Source organism: Oculina patagonica, chromosome 7 (genome assembly GCF_052425735.1).
Source record: "Oculina patagonica isolate OP01 chromosome 7, crgOcupat, whole genome shotgun sequence".
In the NCBI taxonomy this organism is placed as follows: Eukaryota; Metazoa; Cnidaria; class Anthozoa; order Scleractinia; family Oculinidae; genus Oculina; species Oculina patagonica.
Window position 1 is genome coordinate 10,082,938 of NC_135764.1, and position 15,441 is coordinate 10,098,378.

General features: G+C 38.6%; 2 protein-coding genes across 4 annotated transcripts in view; both read right to left on the minus strand.

Moving 5' to 3' along the window:
- LOC144660710 (uncharacterized) lies at positions 1-13,471 on the minus strand. 2 transcript variants are annotated; one of them, XM_078521431.1, is made up of 5 exons: positions 13,441-13,471; positions 9,639-9,752; positions 8,645-8,945; positions 7,695-8,198; positions 1-956 (listed from the first exon to the last, which is right to left on the minus strand). In XM_078521431.1, exons 3-5 carry the CDS (start codon positions 8,934-8,936, stop codon positions 325-327), a joined length of 1,428 nt encoding a protein of 475 aa, XP_078377557.1. In that variant the 5' UTR covers positions 8,937-8,945; positions 9,639-9,752; positions 13,441-13,471; the 3' UTR covers positions 1-324. The 2 variants fall into 2 exon arrangements, with proteins under 2 accessions (XP_078377557.1, XP_078377556.1); XM_078521430.1 differs by lacking the exons at positions 9,639-9,752; positions 13,441-13,471 and having other exon boundaries at positions 8,645-9,117.
- The window catches only part of LOC144660721 (two pore potassium channel protein sup-9-like), a 17,622-nt gene continuing 14,182 nt past the window's right edge, over positions 12,002-15,441 (minus strand). For both annotated transcript variants that reach the window (XM_078521450.1, XM_078521449.1), the window contains exon 3: positions 12,002-14,194. In XM_078521450.1, the coding sequence (XP_078377576.1) occupies positions 13,536-14,194 (659 nt within the window). In that variant the 3' untranslated portion in view covers positions 12,002-13,535. The remainder of the gene's footprint in view (positions 14,195-15,441) is intronic.

The window sequence follows — 15,441 nt, forward strand, 5'->3', positions numbered from 1 at the left end:
TCAAAAAGGACTTTATTTGTCGGTCTTTAATTGAGACTGGGATCTCCTAAACCTATGACGACACAACTTGTGTCGTACTGTATAATACTGTATACTGTATACGTGTTTCCTTTTTAGACCGAAACATAACGTGATATTGATACGTCATTTCCATTTCTTTATGGTATCTAATCAAACGTTATCCTGAAAGGATGCCAAAAACAAAATGATCTTTAGATGGAAAACTGGACACCTTTTCATTAAAAGTAAAATTCAAGATTTGGAAAAATTTATGTACATTAAGGTTTTCCATAATGTTATCATTTTTGTTGCTGTTGTTGTTGTTTACAACGTCGTATCATTGCATGAATTAATAGTGTCTTGTTTTGTGGTAGTCGCCTCAAATCCTGAATTATTACATGAGTGATCCTGGGTGTCAGCTATTTCAATCACGTTGTCGCCATCTGATAAATGAGTCGAGTTGTTACAGCAAAGGCACGCTGCACCCCGGCAACGAAGAATCCTGACATCAGCTTTGTTTACATACTCCACCAACGCGTCCACAACCCCAGACATGAAGCACAATCCAGGGATGATAAGAGTGTTGGGTTGAAGCCCTTTCATCATAATTTCTGGAACGAACTCTCCAAAACCTACAGTTGTCAGGGTGATGAACCAAACGTATATGCCTTGACGTATGCTCCACGTGTTTTCGTATGAAGACACCACGGCTGCAGAGAGGATTAGAGCCACTAAAAGGAATACATTGGCAATAAGAACCTTAAGCTCAAGGTTCTTTATCTCATGCTGCATTCCGCGGAAACAATTTTCAATCATAGTGATGATGCATTTGACGAGCTTGTTGTACCATCCACCAATGGATTTTAAAGTCAGAAGCGTTAACGGTATTCCAAATAAGGCATAGACTATGGTGACTATTTGTCCTGCTGCGGTTCGAGGTGTGATGTTACCATAACCTACGAGGAAAAAGTAACTAACAATTGAGAAACATATCGACATTTGATAGTGGAGAACAGACACTGACAAATAACACTATTATAACCTAGTTTATACCATGCCATAGAAAATACAGCCAATCAGAATACAGGAAAGCCGTTGTATATTCGACGGTATTCAACCCAACCTTCCCATCGTGCGCTGCGATCTTATTCTCGATGAAATTTAGTGAGCGTATTTTCTATGGCATGGTATAAAATAGTTACACAACACTTTCTCGTGGTATACTATGGGATATCCCACTTGTCACTTGTATTTTCTTCGTATACACACTCGCCTAAAGGCTCGTGTGTACACCGAGAAAATACAAGTGACTCGTGGGATGCTATCGAGCTAAAAACCTTCAAAAATATACGTATTAAGGACGTCTTATAGCCAGTGAAGGATAAAAACTCAGGGGCCTTACGATTCTGGAGTGTAAAATTTTGATGACGTCACGTGAAAACCAAGAATTACATCATGATGTCAAAACAGCCGCCATCTTGGATCCGCCATCTTGGATTTCGAATTTTGTTTTCCAAAATGCTAGAAAACCACCCAAAATTACTGCAAAGTATCCAAAATCAATAAAACTGTGCTTTCAAACCGCAAAAAGGTAAAATAAATTAAAAAAAAACACGAACTACTAATTTGGGAAAACATGCCTATCAAAATGCCATTGCTATGGTGATGTCGAGTTGCTGGCACAACATCCTATCCCACCAAATTATTCCCAGAAAATTTTAGGTAGACTCGGAAAGTTTGGCAGGGTTTGGTTGAATCTTAAAAAAGTTATAAGCGTTCAAAGTCAGCGCGGGCCTCAAAAGCTCCCCTGGTCTGAATAGGGTTAATTTCCTTCGGTTATCGTTATTTCTCTGCTGCTTTCTCTCCCTTGGTTTAAGTTTAATTAAATGGTGAAAACGGCAAATGGTACATTTTTTTAAAGACGATCGCAATCGAAAACGGTGGCTTAATTTCCGAAAGACAAAGTATAACTGCAGTCTGCAAAATTAATTCAAAAGTCTTTTGAGTCTCCTGCATCGTTTGGAGCCTGAATAATAGCTTATTTCAACACTTTAGAAAATTAATTCTGCCGCATTAAGGCTGACGAACATATTCATCAGATTCACACCACGTATGTTTTTCCCTTCTTATTGCTTAGGGGTTGCACAATTGTATATTTCAACATCCCAACAACAAAACTTTTTCGACACAGAGTCGGATTACCTGATATTGCCAGCTTTGACTCGTATTACTATAAACCATTCTGGGAAAATGGCAGAATGTTTTGAAACAAAGTGACAGCTGCCGGCATTATGCTAATCATTGAACTGAAAACAATAATTAATAGTTGAAATGCGTCACTGTTGCGCTATACCTCGACAGTTTTTTTTCCCCAAGGCAGCCAAACATTCAAGAATTGTTATTTATTTTGATATTTTTGACACTATTTAGCATCAATTACTCCTTGCGATATTCGCCCTTCTATCAAGTTTTTCGCTATCGCCATGTGAAAATGCAAACTCTAATTAGTTCAGAAGAGCATCGCCATCGCAGAGGCTATGTGTTGTTTAAAACCTATACCACAACAGTAAACTTGCCTTTAGCATTTGCAATTAATTTTTGGTGCTTGCAGATGTAAACGGGATAGCAGATTAGAAGTGTGGATATTCACAAAGCTTTGAAAATAACCATATGTCTGTTTATACTGAGGTATTCAACACTTAACTAAAAAACTTAATACAAACCTATTGTAGTTAAAAGCTGCAGTGTAAAACTGGTTGCGTGTTCGTAGCTCCAGTCTGGCAAATTGGAACAAGACAACGGCTTCAGTGCGTCGACAAGCTTGGTAAACTGATCTTCTGTCATATTGTACTTCTTCGTGGTAATTTTCTTTAAAATTTCCATATCTATTTCGTTTTGTTCACTCTGCTTCTTCGTTGGCTCCCGTTCAATCGTCATGAACACAAACGCGCCGACGTACAGGTAACACAGAAATAAAAACACCCGAATGAAGAGAACCTTGGTATCTTTGCTGATATTGGAAATAATGCGTGTTAGCTTAGAGCACATTTTTGTCTTGTAAAATTGACACTTAAGTGCAAATAGAAGAACAGGTACACAGAAGTAAAACAGGTTGGCTGGTTTAAACGGTCTATTTTGAATACAATACTATCCCAGTGTGCCATGCTTAGGTTATTTAATTAGTTAAGTTATGAATTTACATTTTCTTGGATGCAACAAAACTTGTTTTTAGTTTTATTTTTAGTTACCAAATACCTGACAAAAGAGCTGATTCGCTGAAATGAATTATAAAGCAATTCGCTCATCAAAATTCAAAAACTTCATTTCTACGGAGAAAGTATAAATAATAGATAAACCATTTTCTCGTGGAAGTTTATAAATTTGCAACCAAATTAATGTCATAAAATGTTAGTTATTTCCAGTCTGGGTCCAGAGAAGATGTTTTTGCGTTTTTTTTTTTGTTTGTTTGTTTGCTTTTAATTTGGTTCATAATCAGAATGTAAATAAGCTAATATGGGTCCTGCAACACAAATTGTATCGGCAACATGTACCAGTGACAAGACCACTGCATTTACCCACGCAAGAAAATGTAGCAGGGACGTGCTGCAGCGGCACGTTCCATTGTGCCACGATGGCATGTGTCGCTGCAACATGCCCTGCAAATTTTACCTGTGTACATGTTACGATTTTTCCGAGGACCACTGAGCATCATGAAACAGTGACAAAATCAAAACACGTATACAGACACGAATATGTCGCGACCACATGTTGCAGCGATACTTCCCCCGAAACGTATCAGCCCCTCGCTGCAACATGTCGGAGCTACATTTTCTTGTGTGTTCACATGTTTCAACTTTGTGCCTGCTGCATATTTGCTGTGATTTGTCCCATCGTGAGCGTGTGTAAATACTTCTTCACACTAACTTCTTTTCCAGGGCAATAGTAGATTGTTACGATGGTGTTAACAATCAACCATAAACTGCCCTAACATTTGACACTGTCACTTCGCTTTTTTTCGCTCCTATCCCAGACGTATTGCCAGTTATGCAAAAAGCACTCGCTTTATGACTTTGGAAGTGTTGCTTTTGAGAAGCCCTTGATTATTAAATTGTTTGCGCTAAAAAAATGTTTACGGAAACGTTCAAAGTTACTGCAGGCCTTCTACCTATCTCACCACTATATAATATGTTCCACTGTCCAGGTCAAATGAAAGTGAACAAAATATATTCTTATTCGTATAGATTTTGAACATTTGGAAAGATATAGAGTATGTTTTTCACTCGGCCTGAAATTGGGTATGTTGCTGAGAAAATACGTTTTTGCCCATTAAAATCGCGGAATTTGAAACCACTTCTCAAAGGAAGCCATTCCCGGCTGGCCGAGGTCATAATTATATTAGAGATGTGTACCGCCTGAAATAAATTATTTACTTTCGGGTCAGGTCTGAATCAAAAGCCCTCTGGGCTTAGTGTCTTGTGACTCTTTTCAGAGTTTAATTTATTTGAAAATAGACCGCTTTTCACGTCTATTTATTGCTTGTAAAGATATCGAAAATTAAAAAGCGTGCATCTAACATAAAGAAACATTCAGACTCCTCACCCCACAGGGAACCCAAACGCTGTATTAGTTATTCATAATCTTAAAATAAAAATGTCCTTATTTACCTGCGTTCCTGTGTTTTTTTTAACCGGTTTTGGGGGCGATTTGAATCAGAGCGAAGGTGGTTTATGTTGCGAGTTTTTAACGGTAATCGATCTGCCGCAATGTCAATACGACGCGCCTCAATTATGTCTCAAGTTTTACTTTAACTGTTATCATTAACTATTAATTCCCCTCGCGGGAGAGAAGACCATTAAATTGACCATTAAATTGAAACACGAAACTCCCCGCGAGGAGAGTTAATAGTTAATGGTGTTAGTAACTTGAGAAACTTAAGGCGCGTCGTATTTACATTGCGACAGATCGATTACCGTTTAAAACTCGCAACGTAAACCGTCTAAACCGCTTTCGCTCTGATTCAAATCGCCCCCAAAACCGGTAAAAAAACACAGGAACGCAGGTTAATAAGAACATTTTTATTTTAAGATTATGAATAACTAATACAGGGTTTGGGTTCCCTGTGCTCACCCCTAAAATTTAAACTAAAACTAAAGCTACTTTTGTCGCTCGATAAAAGTTGTGACATTCACAACACGATATACGAAACTCTTGATTCACTTGTCAATTCAGAAACCTTTGTCGTGAATGCTTGCGCTGAACTTCACGATTTCACAGTTAAAGATAAAAACAAAGGTTTATTCCAACTACAAAAGGTTCTCACGCGAAAGACTTAAAATCCAACTAAAAAATATCTATAAGATTTGGGACCTGAAAGACAACAACACCGAATTTTCGATCAAGTGGTCCATTGTCACGAGAGCAAGCGCTTACAGGGGAAACCCGTCACGCTGCAATTTGTGTCTGACGGAGAAGCTCTGCATATACTATCAGCTGACAGATCCACCTTCTTGAACAAAAGATCTGAGCTTGTTACCAAGTGCAGGCACGAAAACAAGTACTACACGGCCAATCAGAGACAGGATCGTTCCAACCGTCCTCCATGAACGTAGTTTAAATTGTATTTCACCGCATCTAACGACACAGTCTGATGATCGCTTCGTGCGTGAAACTCTGAGTAACTGTCCGTGAAGTTTCTATCTTTAATTATTGTATAAGATTACATGCTTAAAGTTTTGAAATCGATGCCTTAATAGTATCCATTCCGATCACAATCACGGTAATTAAGCGTCCATTTTGATTCATACTATTAATTGATCGTTGCTATTTCTGTCAGGCGGATAATGTTTGTACTTATTACTGTCACGCGACTTGTTTCCGACACCTTATCAAAAGCGATTTTTCCAAGCAGCCGAAAGTAGGCTTGACTTAAATTCAAATTACACTCCAGCATGTAGCCGTTGAACAGTTATAGGACTCCGATAACAGCACAAAAAGAATACAGACACACACAGATTCATAAGCATTTATCTGTCACAGATAATTCTTAAATATCTTAAAAAGGTCAACAAAGTCACAGATTCTCCTTTGTTGTTTTGTGTCTGTATGTTGTGACTGATAAGAACGTTTTCAGCCTCACGTTTCAATAAACTCACGCACACTACCAAGCAAAGTTTCATGGTTGACCTTTCGCGTGTGTCTTCGAGTAATACTCAAATTGAAGACACACAAGGAAAATAATGTCCACGGGATCACTTGTTTTGAACTAGTTTAATCAGCACAAATTCTAACTTGCCTAAGCTAGCTAGCTTAGGCAAGTAAAGTAAAGTAAAGGCACTGAAGTAAAGGCACACACACTGGAGTAAAGGCACACATGTGGTTCGACTACTACGGTCTATTACATCTTTGAAATCGGATCTAATCAAAAATGGATCAAAATGGAAACGGCAAAAAAAGATTTTCCTGACATATTGTCGGTCGACATACCTACAGTTCTGTAAGGCGCAATCCTGTTTAAGACATGCTTTTCCCCTATTGCTGTACCAAAATCATAAAACACATGTTCTCACGAAACGGTAGCTAGTATCTGATTGACTAATATGACTAGAATGGTGGGAATCTCGTGTGATTGCTTTTATCACTAAGAAAAACAAACAAAAAGCTTAAAAATGAACGCAACTGTCAGTGTAAACAGCATCTGCAGACCTCTCAAGTCTCACGATTTTGTCCTGAGACTCACGGTTTTCACTTCAATCTCACGACGAGAAACAGAAATCTCACGAAAAAACAGAGTAACAAGTCATTTGATTAGCGCCTGGTTTTAGGACTCTTTTAGCTATTTTTGTCCGTCAGTTGATCAATCTCCCGGTTTTTACTGAAATCTCCAGATTTTTTTACCTCAATCTCCAGATTTCCAGTGCTTTGAGGATGAGAAGTCTGCATCTATTTTGTTTAAATCTGATGATCGCATTTTTCGGCATTTACTGAAAAAAGAAAATTTTGACATGGCGGGAAAAATATTGACATGGCGGGAAAATTCCGCGGCCTCAGAAAGCAAATACGCATGGAATGCACCTTGTCCCCTCCATGCCTGTAGTATTATCTTGTGTCGTCATGACGTAGTCATGACGTCACAAGACAAAAAGGGTATTTTAAAATGGAAAATTACACATTTTGGTGTAAAATAGGATAAGGGTTTCAAAAAGCGGGACGCACGCTGCCACTAAAGTGTTTGTAGAGTACTCCAGGCCGTTCAAGTTAGTTCCTTTGCTCTTAAAGGGATTGTGTCACGGTTTTTAGCTAAATTTAGGCATAACACACCAAATACAAAAAATTTACGGATGGCCAAAAGCGGCGAATAGTGAAACGGATTGTCATATGTCATATTTTCTGTTTGCTTTAACTTTAAACTATGACGCCCCGGAGACACATTTGGTTGCAGTGAAGCTGTTCTTTTGTCATTTACATGCATAGAAGTAATTTCTTTGCAAACATATAAAGTTTCATTGCGAGCATACTTAACTCAGCCGTGACACATTCCCTTTAAATACTGTTCGATCTCACTCGGCTATTTATTTCAAGCAAAACAACCGCATTACATGGTCCCTCTTCCTCGTCTACCATCTCTCCATTCGTTTCGTACACATATGATCTTAACACTTTAGGCTTTTGCCTCTTAACAAACTGAATCAGTTTACCAGTGGGTTTTGTTTTCGATTTGAATTCTTCTGCCGCTTGAACAAGGGACGTCAACACCGCTGACACGACACAAAGACCAAGCAAGACGAAGAACGCCAAGATGGCTATGAGCACCCAGAGAATTTCTCTTCCACTCTCGGACTTCTGATCAAGAGACTGAAATGGTATGTAATCTCCAAATCCGATGGTGGAAAGAACGACAAACCAGACGTATATGCCTTCTACGAAACTCCAACCTTCAGCGAGAACATTAATAACACTTCCCAGTAAGAGGAAAAGTATCATTAGCACGCATGTTCCCACAAATGTTTTTTGTCTGATTTTACGAACTTGTTTTGTCTTGAGTGACCGCTTTTCGATTCGTAAAACGAGTGACTGTATACCACTGACGATGACTTCGCCAAGTGTTTTCAGAGCCAACATAGATATTGGTAAACCGACTAGACCATAAAAAACGGTTACCAACTGGCCAACCCACGTATCTGGCGTCATGTGACCATACCCTAAAAGGAAAAAAATGTCAGACTTATTATCCAATAGAGTAAAAGAGTACAATTGCCCTAGAATGTGTTTGTGTCCGGGAGTTAAGGTATCACGGAAGGAAAATTGGCGTTTTCGTTCTAATATAAGTCAAATTGTGTGCAAACCATCAATGGTAACCCTAATAAAGTATATATTTTCTGAAAGCTTATTGAATAAAGATTCTAATGAGGGATTTTGTTTGCATCATATAGCCCATAATAAGCAACTTCAGCATTTTGTTTACAATTATAATGTTGCACAACTTTGGGTTTATTTCAGAACACATTTACATGAGAGCCTTAACTTTTATGTGGAATTTGATCTACATATATAGCTCTAAAATCGGTGTCTCAGATTTTTCTTTTCTTGCTCCATTAATTTTTTATCACCGAGCTTAAAATTTACCACTATTTACTACACATATTACCTATTGTTGTCAAAATTGTAAACACGTAGGAGGTAGTGTTCAGAAAGGTCCATTCCACTTTTCTTCCAACCTTAATAGCCTTATAGGCGTCATTGGCAAATGCCGTGAAGTCGGAGTGATTCATGCTCATGTTGTACTTTTGTTTCAGTTCGTCAAGCATGTTAGCTGACATCTCTTTGTAGGTAATGGGCGTCCTCTCAATATAGTAGAAAAGCCACGAACCAAACATACTGTAAGCAGCGAATAGAAACGTTCTCCACAAACTCCTTTTAAGAAGCACCCTCGTTGCCATGTTACGCCCCTGTCAAATAAGAAAGAGTGCTCGTCAAACGGGTTTTTTTTTTATTCATTTTGTTTTGGTTTCTAGTTGTTCTCTGACAGGGTCTGGGGGGATAAGGTGTACAACGATGAATTCATAAAACATTTCTTTTCCGGCTATTCTTATTATCAATAAATTCAAGTTATTTTGTAATATGGCCAGGTTTAAACCCTTCTGCCAACATTATGCTAATCATTGAACTAAAAACAATAATTAATAGTTGAAATGCTTCACTGTTGCGCTATATCTCGACAGCTTTTTTTCCAAGGCAGTCAAACATTAAAGTACTGCTGTTTTTTTTTTGTTAGATGTTTTCGACACTTTTTAGCAACAACCACCCCTTGCGATATTCTATCAACGTTTTCGCTACCATCATCATAAAATTCGTACTTTAATTAGCTCAGTATTGCATTGCCATCACAAAAGAGACGCTATTGTTTAAACCCTATCAGCCCCAACAGTAAACTTGCTTGAAGCATTTAAAATGAATTTTTGGTGCTTGCAGATGTAAACGGGATAGTAGATTTTTGTAAATGCCAGGCTAGGTATAATTAAAAATATTTTCGGCGCTTACAGATGTAAACAGAAGTGTGGATATTCACAAAGCTTTATATTTAACCATATTTCTGTTTATACTGAGGTATTCAACGCTTTACTAAATAACTTAATACAAACCTATTGTAGTTAAAAGCTGCAGTGTAAAACTGGTTGCGTGTTCGTAGCTCCGGTGTGGCAAACTGGAACAAGACAACGGCTTCAGTGCGTCGACAAGCTTGGCAACCTGATCTTCTGTCATAAAAGTGATTTTAAACAGAAACTTGTGACATTTTTATTTAGCAAGGCATTTTGTAAGTTTATATGAATTTTTTTTTCTTATAGCTAATTGTAAATTTCTGAAGATTGTAAATAGTTTCTTATTTTGTATCTATTGTAATGTTTGTAATGCGCATTTGATTATTTTATAGAAAATGTGCAATATAAATATCAATTAATATTATTATTATTATTATTGTACTTCGTCCTGGTAATTTTCTTCAAAATGTCCATATCTATTTTATTTTCTTCACTCTGCTTCTTCGTTGGTTCCCGTTCTATCGATATGAACACAAACGCACCGACGTACATGTAGCATAGAAATAAAAACACCCGATTGAAAAAACCTTGGTATCTTTGCTGATATTGGATATAATCCATTTTAGCTTAGAGCACATTTTTGTCTTGTAAAATGACACTTAAATGCAAATAGAACAGGTACACAGAAGTAAAACAGGTTGGCTGATTGAAACGGTCTATTTTAAATACAATACAGTCCCGGTGTGCCAAGGTTAGGTAATTTAATTAGGTAATATATAAATTTACATTTTCTTAGAAGCAACAAATATAAACTTTTTTTAGTTTAAGTTATATTTAAAGTTACCAAATACCTGACATACGAGCTAATTCGCTGAAATAATTTACAAAGCAATTCGCTCATAAGTAGGCTATCAAAATTCAAAACCTTCATTGCTACGACAAAAGTATAAATGATAGATGAACCATTTTCTCTCCGGATCATCCTCGGAGACCCAGGGACAGTTAGTGGGGCGAGGGAAACGCGAAAATGCGGGTAGAAAATAGCGCGAAACTGCGAGGGAAAAAATCAGCATATAAAAGTTGTATTGACTGAAAGTGCCCCTGGGGAAAGATTCTTACCAGACCAGTTCAAAAAGCTCTCTGAATACTGCCTCCTGATTGGGCAGAAAAATCTTTTGTATTCCCTTTGTATTATTCTGCCCAATCGGCGACCAGCCTGACTACAGTCCTTTTGGTGTGTTCTCACACGAAATATGTACACAAAGCGAGTTCGTTCGCCATACCTGTCTTGCTTGTTCGCCAAGAATTAGCTCGGGAAGGAAAAGTTTCGGCTAGTGCCTCCCCTGGTTGAAAACGTCGAAAGTTTGACGGCCATGCACGCGGAGAAACGGCGGATTCTTCAGATTGTGGTCGATCGCAGGTATCGTAATACCGGCATGCTGTTTGCGAGTTTAAAAGTTTGTGTGCGATATACTAGTTGCACTGCTGTAATGGATGTTTTCAGATTTTTTCTGGGAAGATCAATGACAGCTTAACGCGAAACTTTTCCAAACAAGAGTAATTTTTTTGCGAACAAGCCCGGCAGATTTGTCAAGCGGCCGTCTAGCTACGCGTGCAAAGCGTGCAGCAGCGATTCCTAAGTTTTTTATAGGTGAGATTATAGAAGATCGATCGCAGCTGGAAGCGAAACTACAACAACAACAAAAAGTTTATTTAAACAATCATATTATTTACAATATTTTTCACCTCCTGCAATTAGCCTAGTTATTCTAGAAGGAAAAATAAATAAATAAAGTTACAAAAAGGTAATACCTTATCTACATTAAAGAAAAGATAGTAATAAGAAAGATAACTTCGAATATCATAATAATAAATTAAAATAACAATGTATTTTAAGTTACATTAAGCTAAAGATTTTAGGAAGTCAAAAACTATTTCCAAACAAACTTTCAAGACCTTACATTTTGTAAAATTTTTTCCGTCGATCGACCGATTAGCTACGCGCGCGTGTAATGCGTGCAGCACCAATTGTAGCACTCAAATGACGGTCATATTTCCCGAAGACAAAATTTTCCGACACTTCACATCCAAGTTGAGGAGGCACTAGCCGAAACTTTTCCTTCCCGAGCAAATTCTTGGCGAACAAGCAAAACAGAGATGGCGAGCGAACTGGCTTTGTGTACATATTTCGTGTGAGAACACACCAAAAGGACTGTAGTCAGGCTGGTCGCCGATTGGGCAGAATAATACAAAGGGAATACAAAAGATTTTTCTGCCCAATCAGGAGTCAGTATTCAGAGAGCTTTTTGAACTGGTCTGATAAGAATCTTTCCCCAGGGGCACTTTCAGTCAATACAACTTTTATATGCTGATTTTTTCCCTCGCAGTTTCGCGCTATTTTCTACCCGCATTTTCGCGTTTCCCTCGCCCCACTAACTGCCCCTGGGTCTCCGAGGATGTCTCCGGATATGCAACCAAATGTCCTAAAATGTTAGTTATTTACAGTTTGGATCCAGTGAAAACGTTTTTGTCTTTGTTTGTTTGTTTGTTTTTCTGCTTTTAATTTGGTTCATAATGAGAATGTTGCCCCTCAACCATATAAAGTCTTGACACATGAAGGACTTTTTGTACATGTACCAGGGACAAGACCAGAACATGAGCCCACGCACGAAAATGTAGCAGGGGCGTGCTGCAGCGGTAAGTTCCATTGTGCCACAATGGCACGTGTCGCTGCAACATGTCCTTCGAATTTTGCGCGTGTACGTGTTACGATTTTGCAACATGCCCTGCCAATCTCGAGTTCCAATTCCCCTTTCCCAATGGGGTCAAAAATCAACCGTAAATTAAACAGCATTAATATTAATTTTAAGCGCCTTGCTTTTTCTTGCTTTTGAGATGCTTTTGGTTATTAACTTACTTGTTTGTACAAAAAAATGTTTATTCTGAGTCTTGTTGCACTTTCCAGGTCACCCGTAACGCGCGTATGTATCCCCAATGTTTCCCAGTTTTGCCACACGGGAAACGTTGTTTCCAGCGTCAATTTTGATTCCAAGAAGCAATTTTGATTCTACTCGGAAGAAACCTTTCGTGTTTCCGTGCAATTGTGAAAACATGTTTCCAGCATGTTTCTGGAAACGTGTTTCCTCGTTTTGTCGGGCCTTTAAATTAATGTAACTGTATTGCCAATCATCGCTTTCCAGGAGAGGGGGACGGTACTCCCTTAAATGTATTTGTGGCGACAAATGGTATGTTTTTTAGCCTGTTTGGACTGAAAAGCGTATAGATTTTAAGATTTTTGGTCTGAGATAGAGTATGTTTGCACTCGGGCTGGAATTGGGTATGTTGTTTGGAAAATGCAGTTTTCTCATTTAAAACAGGAAATCAAACCGTTCTCAAATGTTTACCCACATTTTGAAGCCATTCCCGGCTAGCCGAAATTATTGGATTATTAATTAGTATTAGAGATGTGTACTAATTTTGGGGGTCTGAAATAACTTATCTATTTTCGGGTCAAGTCCGAAAAAGGCTACGGAAAATCACATAGTTTGGTCTGAGATAGGTTCATACGGGTTTCAAGAAGCGGAACGCACGCTGCCACCAAAAAGTTTGTGGAGTACTCCAGGCCATTCTCGTTAGATCCTTTGCTCTTAAAGGGACACTGTCATGAATTTTAATGCTTTTTTTATAAAAAAAAAGTACTAAAATCGGCGAATAGGTCTTCTCAAACATGAAATACACTTAGTACATCAAGATGGAGATATTAAGTAAATTGTTGCTGAAGGAATTTTTTGCAGTCCACAAGTTAAAAGCTTGAGAAATATCAACCTGACGTTTTCAATTTGAGATCTGAAGTTCTTGATGGCATCATAAAAATATCACTTGTTTAGCGCTTCAGTAGACTTACATGGTGCTTTTTAACAAAATTGGACCACTATTCGTAATTTCCACATGTCTTTAGGCTCTTGAGTTCTTGAAGTGAAACTGGTGACAGTGTCCCTTTTAAATACTGTTCGATCTCACTCGGCTGTTTATTTCGAGCAAAACGACCGCATTACATCGTCTTTCTTCCTCGTCCACCATTTCTTCCTTTGTTTCGTACACAGATGATCTTAACATTTTAGTCTTTTGCCTCTTCACAAATTGAACCAGTTTACCAGCGGGTTTGGTTTTCGATTTGAATTCTTCTGCCGCTTGAACAAGGGACGTCAACACTGCTGACACGACACAAAGGCCAAGCAAGACGAAGAACGCCAAGATGGCTATGAGCACCCAAAGAATTTCTCTTCCGCTCTCGGACTTCTGATCAAGAGACTGAAATGGTATGTAATCTCCAAACCCGATTGTGGAAAGCACGACAAACCAGACGTATATGCCTTCTACGAAACTCCAACCTTCAGCGAGAACATTAATAACACTTCCCAGTAAGAGGAAAAGTATCATTAGCACGCATGTTCCCACAAATGTTTTTTGTCTGATTTTACGAACTTGTCTTGTCTTGAGTAACCGCTTTTCGATTCGTAAAACGAGTGACTGTATACCACTGACGATGACTTCGCCAAGTGTTTTCAGAGCCAACATAGATATTGGTAAACCGACGAGACCATAAAAAACGGTTACCAACTGGCCAACCCACGTATCTGGCGTCATGTGACCATACCCTAAAGGTAAAAAATGTCAGAGTTATTATCCAATGGAGTAAAAGATATATCAACCTAGTAAATGGCCCAGCTCACAACGAGTCTCTCGTAGCTCAGTTGGTTAGAGCGCCCAACCGGTATCTGGGAGGCCATGGGTTCGATTCCCGCCGGGGACTCAGATTTTTTCTTTGTCCCACGCTCGTGTCATGTTGAATAATTTCTTCACTAAGAGTACAATTATCCCAGAATGTGTTTGTGTCCAAGAGTTAAATCAGGATTCGATTAGTAATTAATCGGGCGTGGCCGATTTATAGTTTACCCTTTGGTCGTCCTAGAGCGTAGTCTCCTGGCGCAGCCAAAAAGACGGGGATAGCTTGGGGTTGCTACAAAACCGCTACGGGTGACGCATACCGCAATGGTTTTCATTTTAGTTTTGACAGGAAATCGTTGCAGGCACACTTGGTCGACTTTTGGGTTAATGTGTAATCAGGTAGTGTTTTTTTGCTTCGGCGGAAGGACAGAGAAAAAATCTTACGGGGCAAAGTACAGTATGGGGCCCAGTTCTCGGCCACTTTTGACGTAAACTTGTATTTCTTACCTCAGAAGAACCGCAGGAGCTAGCTACATTATTCAGCTTTTTGGTGTAAAGCTATCGACCGGTCAAAAATTAATTTGCCCGAGCAATAATAAAAATAAAAGCTCCATTTGTGGGCCCAGTTCTCGGCCACCTTGGCCCAGTTCTCGGCCACTTTTGACGTAAACTTGTATTTCTTACCTAAGAAGAACCGCAGGAACTTGAAATTTCTCCCAGAGCTAGCTACATTATTCAGCTTTTTGGTGTAAAGCTATCGACTGGTCAAAAATTAATTTGCCCGAGCAATAATAAAAATAAAAGCTCCATTTGTGGGCCCAGTTCTCGGCCACCTTGGCCCAGTTCTCGGCCACTAAAAAGCTTGTGCGTAATTATCTGTAAAAAAATGCTCAATTAATTTTCACAGTCATAAAATCACTCTGTAAACCTATTTATACTATATCGATCCCAAATTATTTTTATGATGCTTTGTTTTACTTTAGAAAAGAAGGATTTTAACGCGCCTAGTTGCCTATGTGCAGGTTCTGGCAAAACCGCATTGTGTGACCCGTGCATTTAAATGGTTTATTTTGCAGTGAAAAGGTCTTGAAAGATTTAGGTGTTGTAGAAATAATAGACAAGACAAGAGTCAGCTCAAAACTTAGAGATAAGATTGAACTTTATTTTTAAAACATTT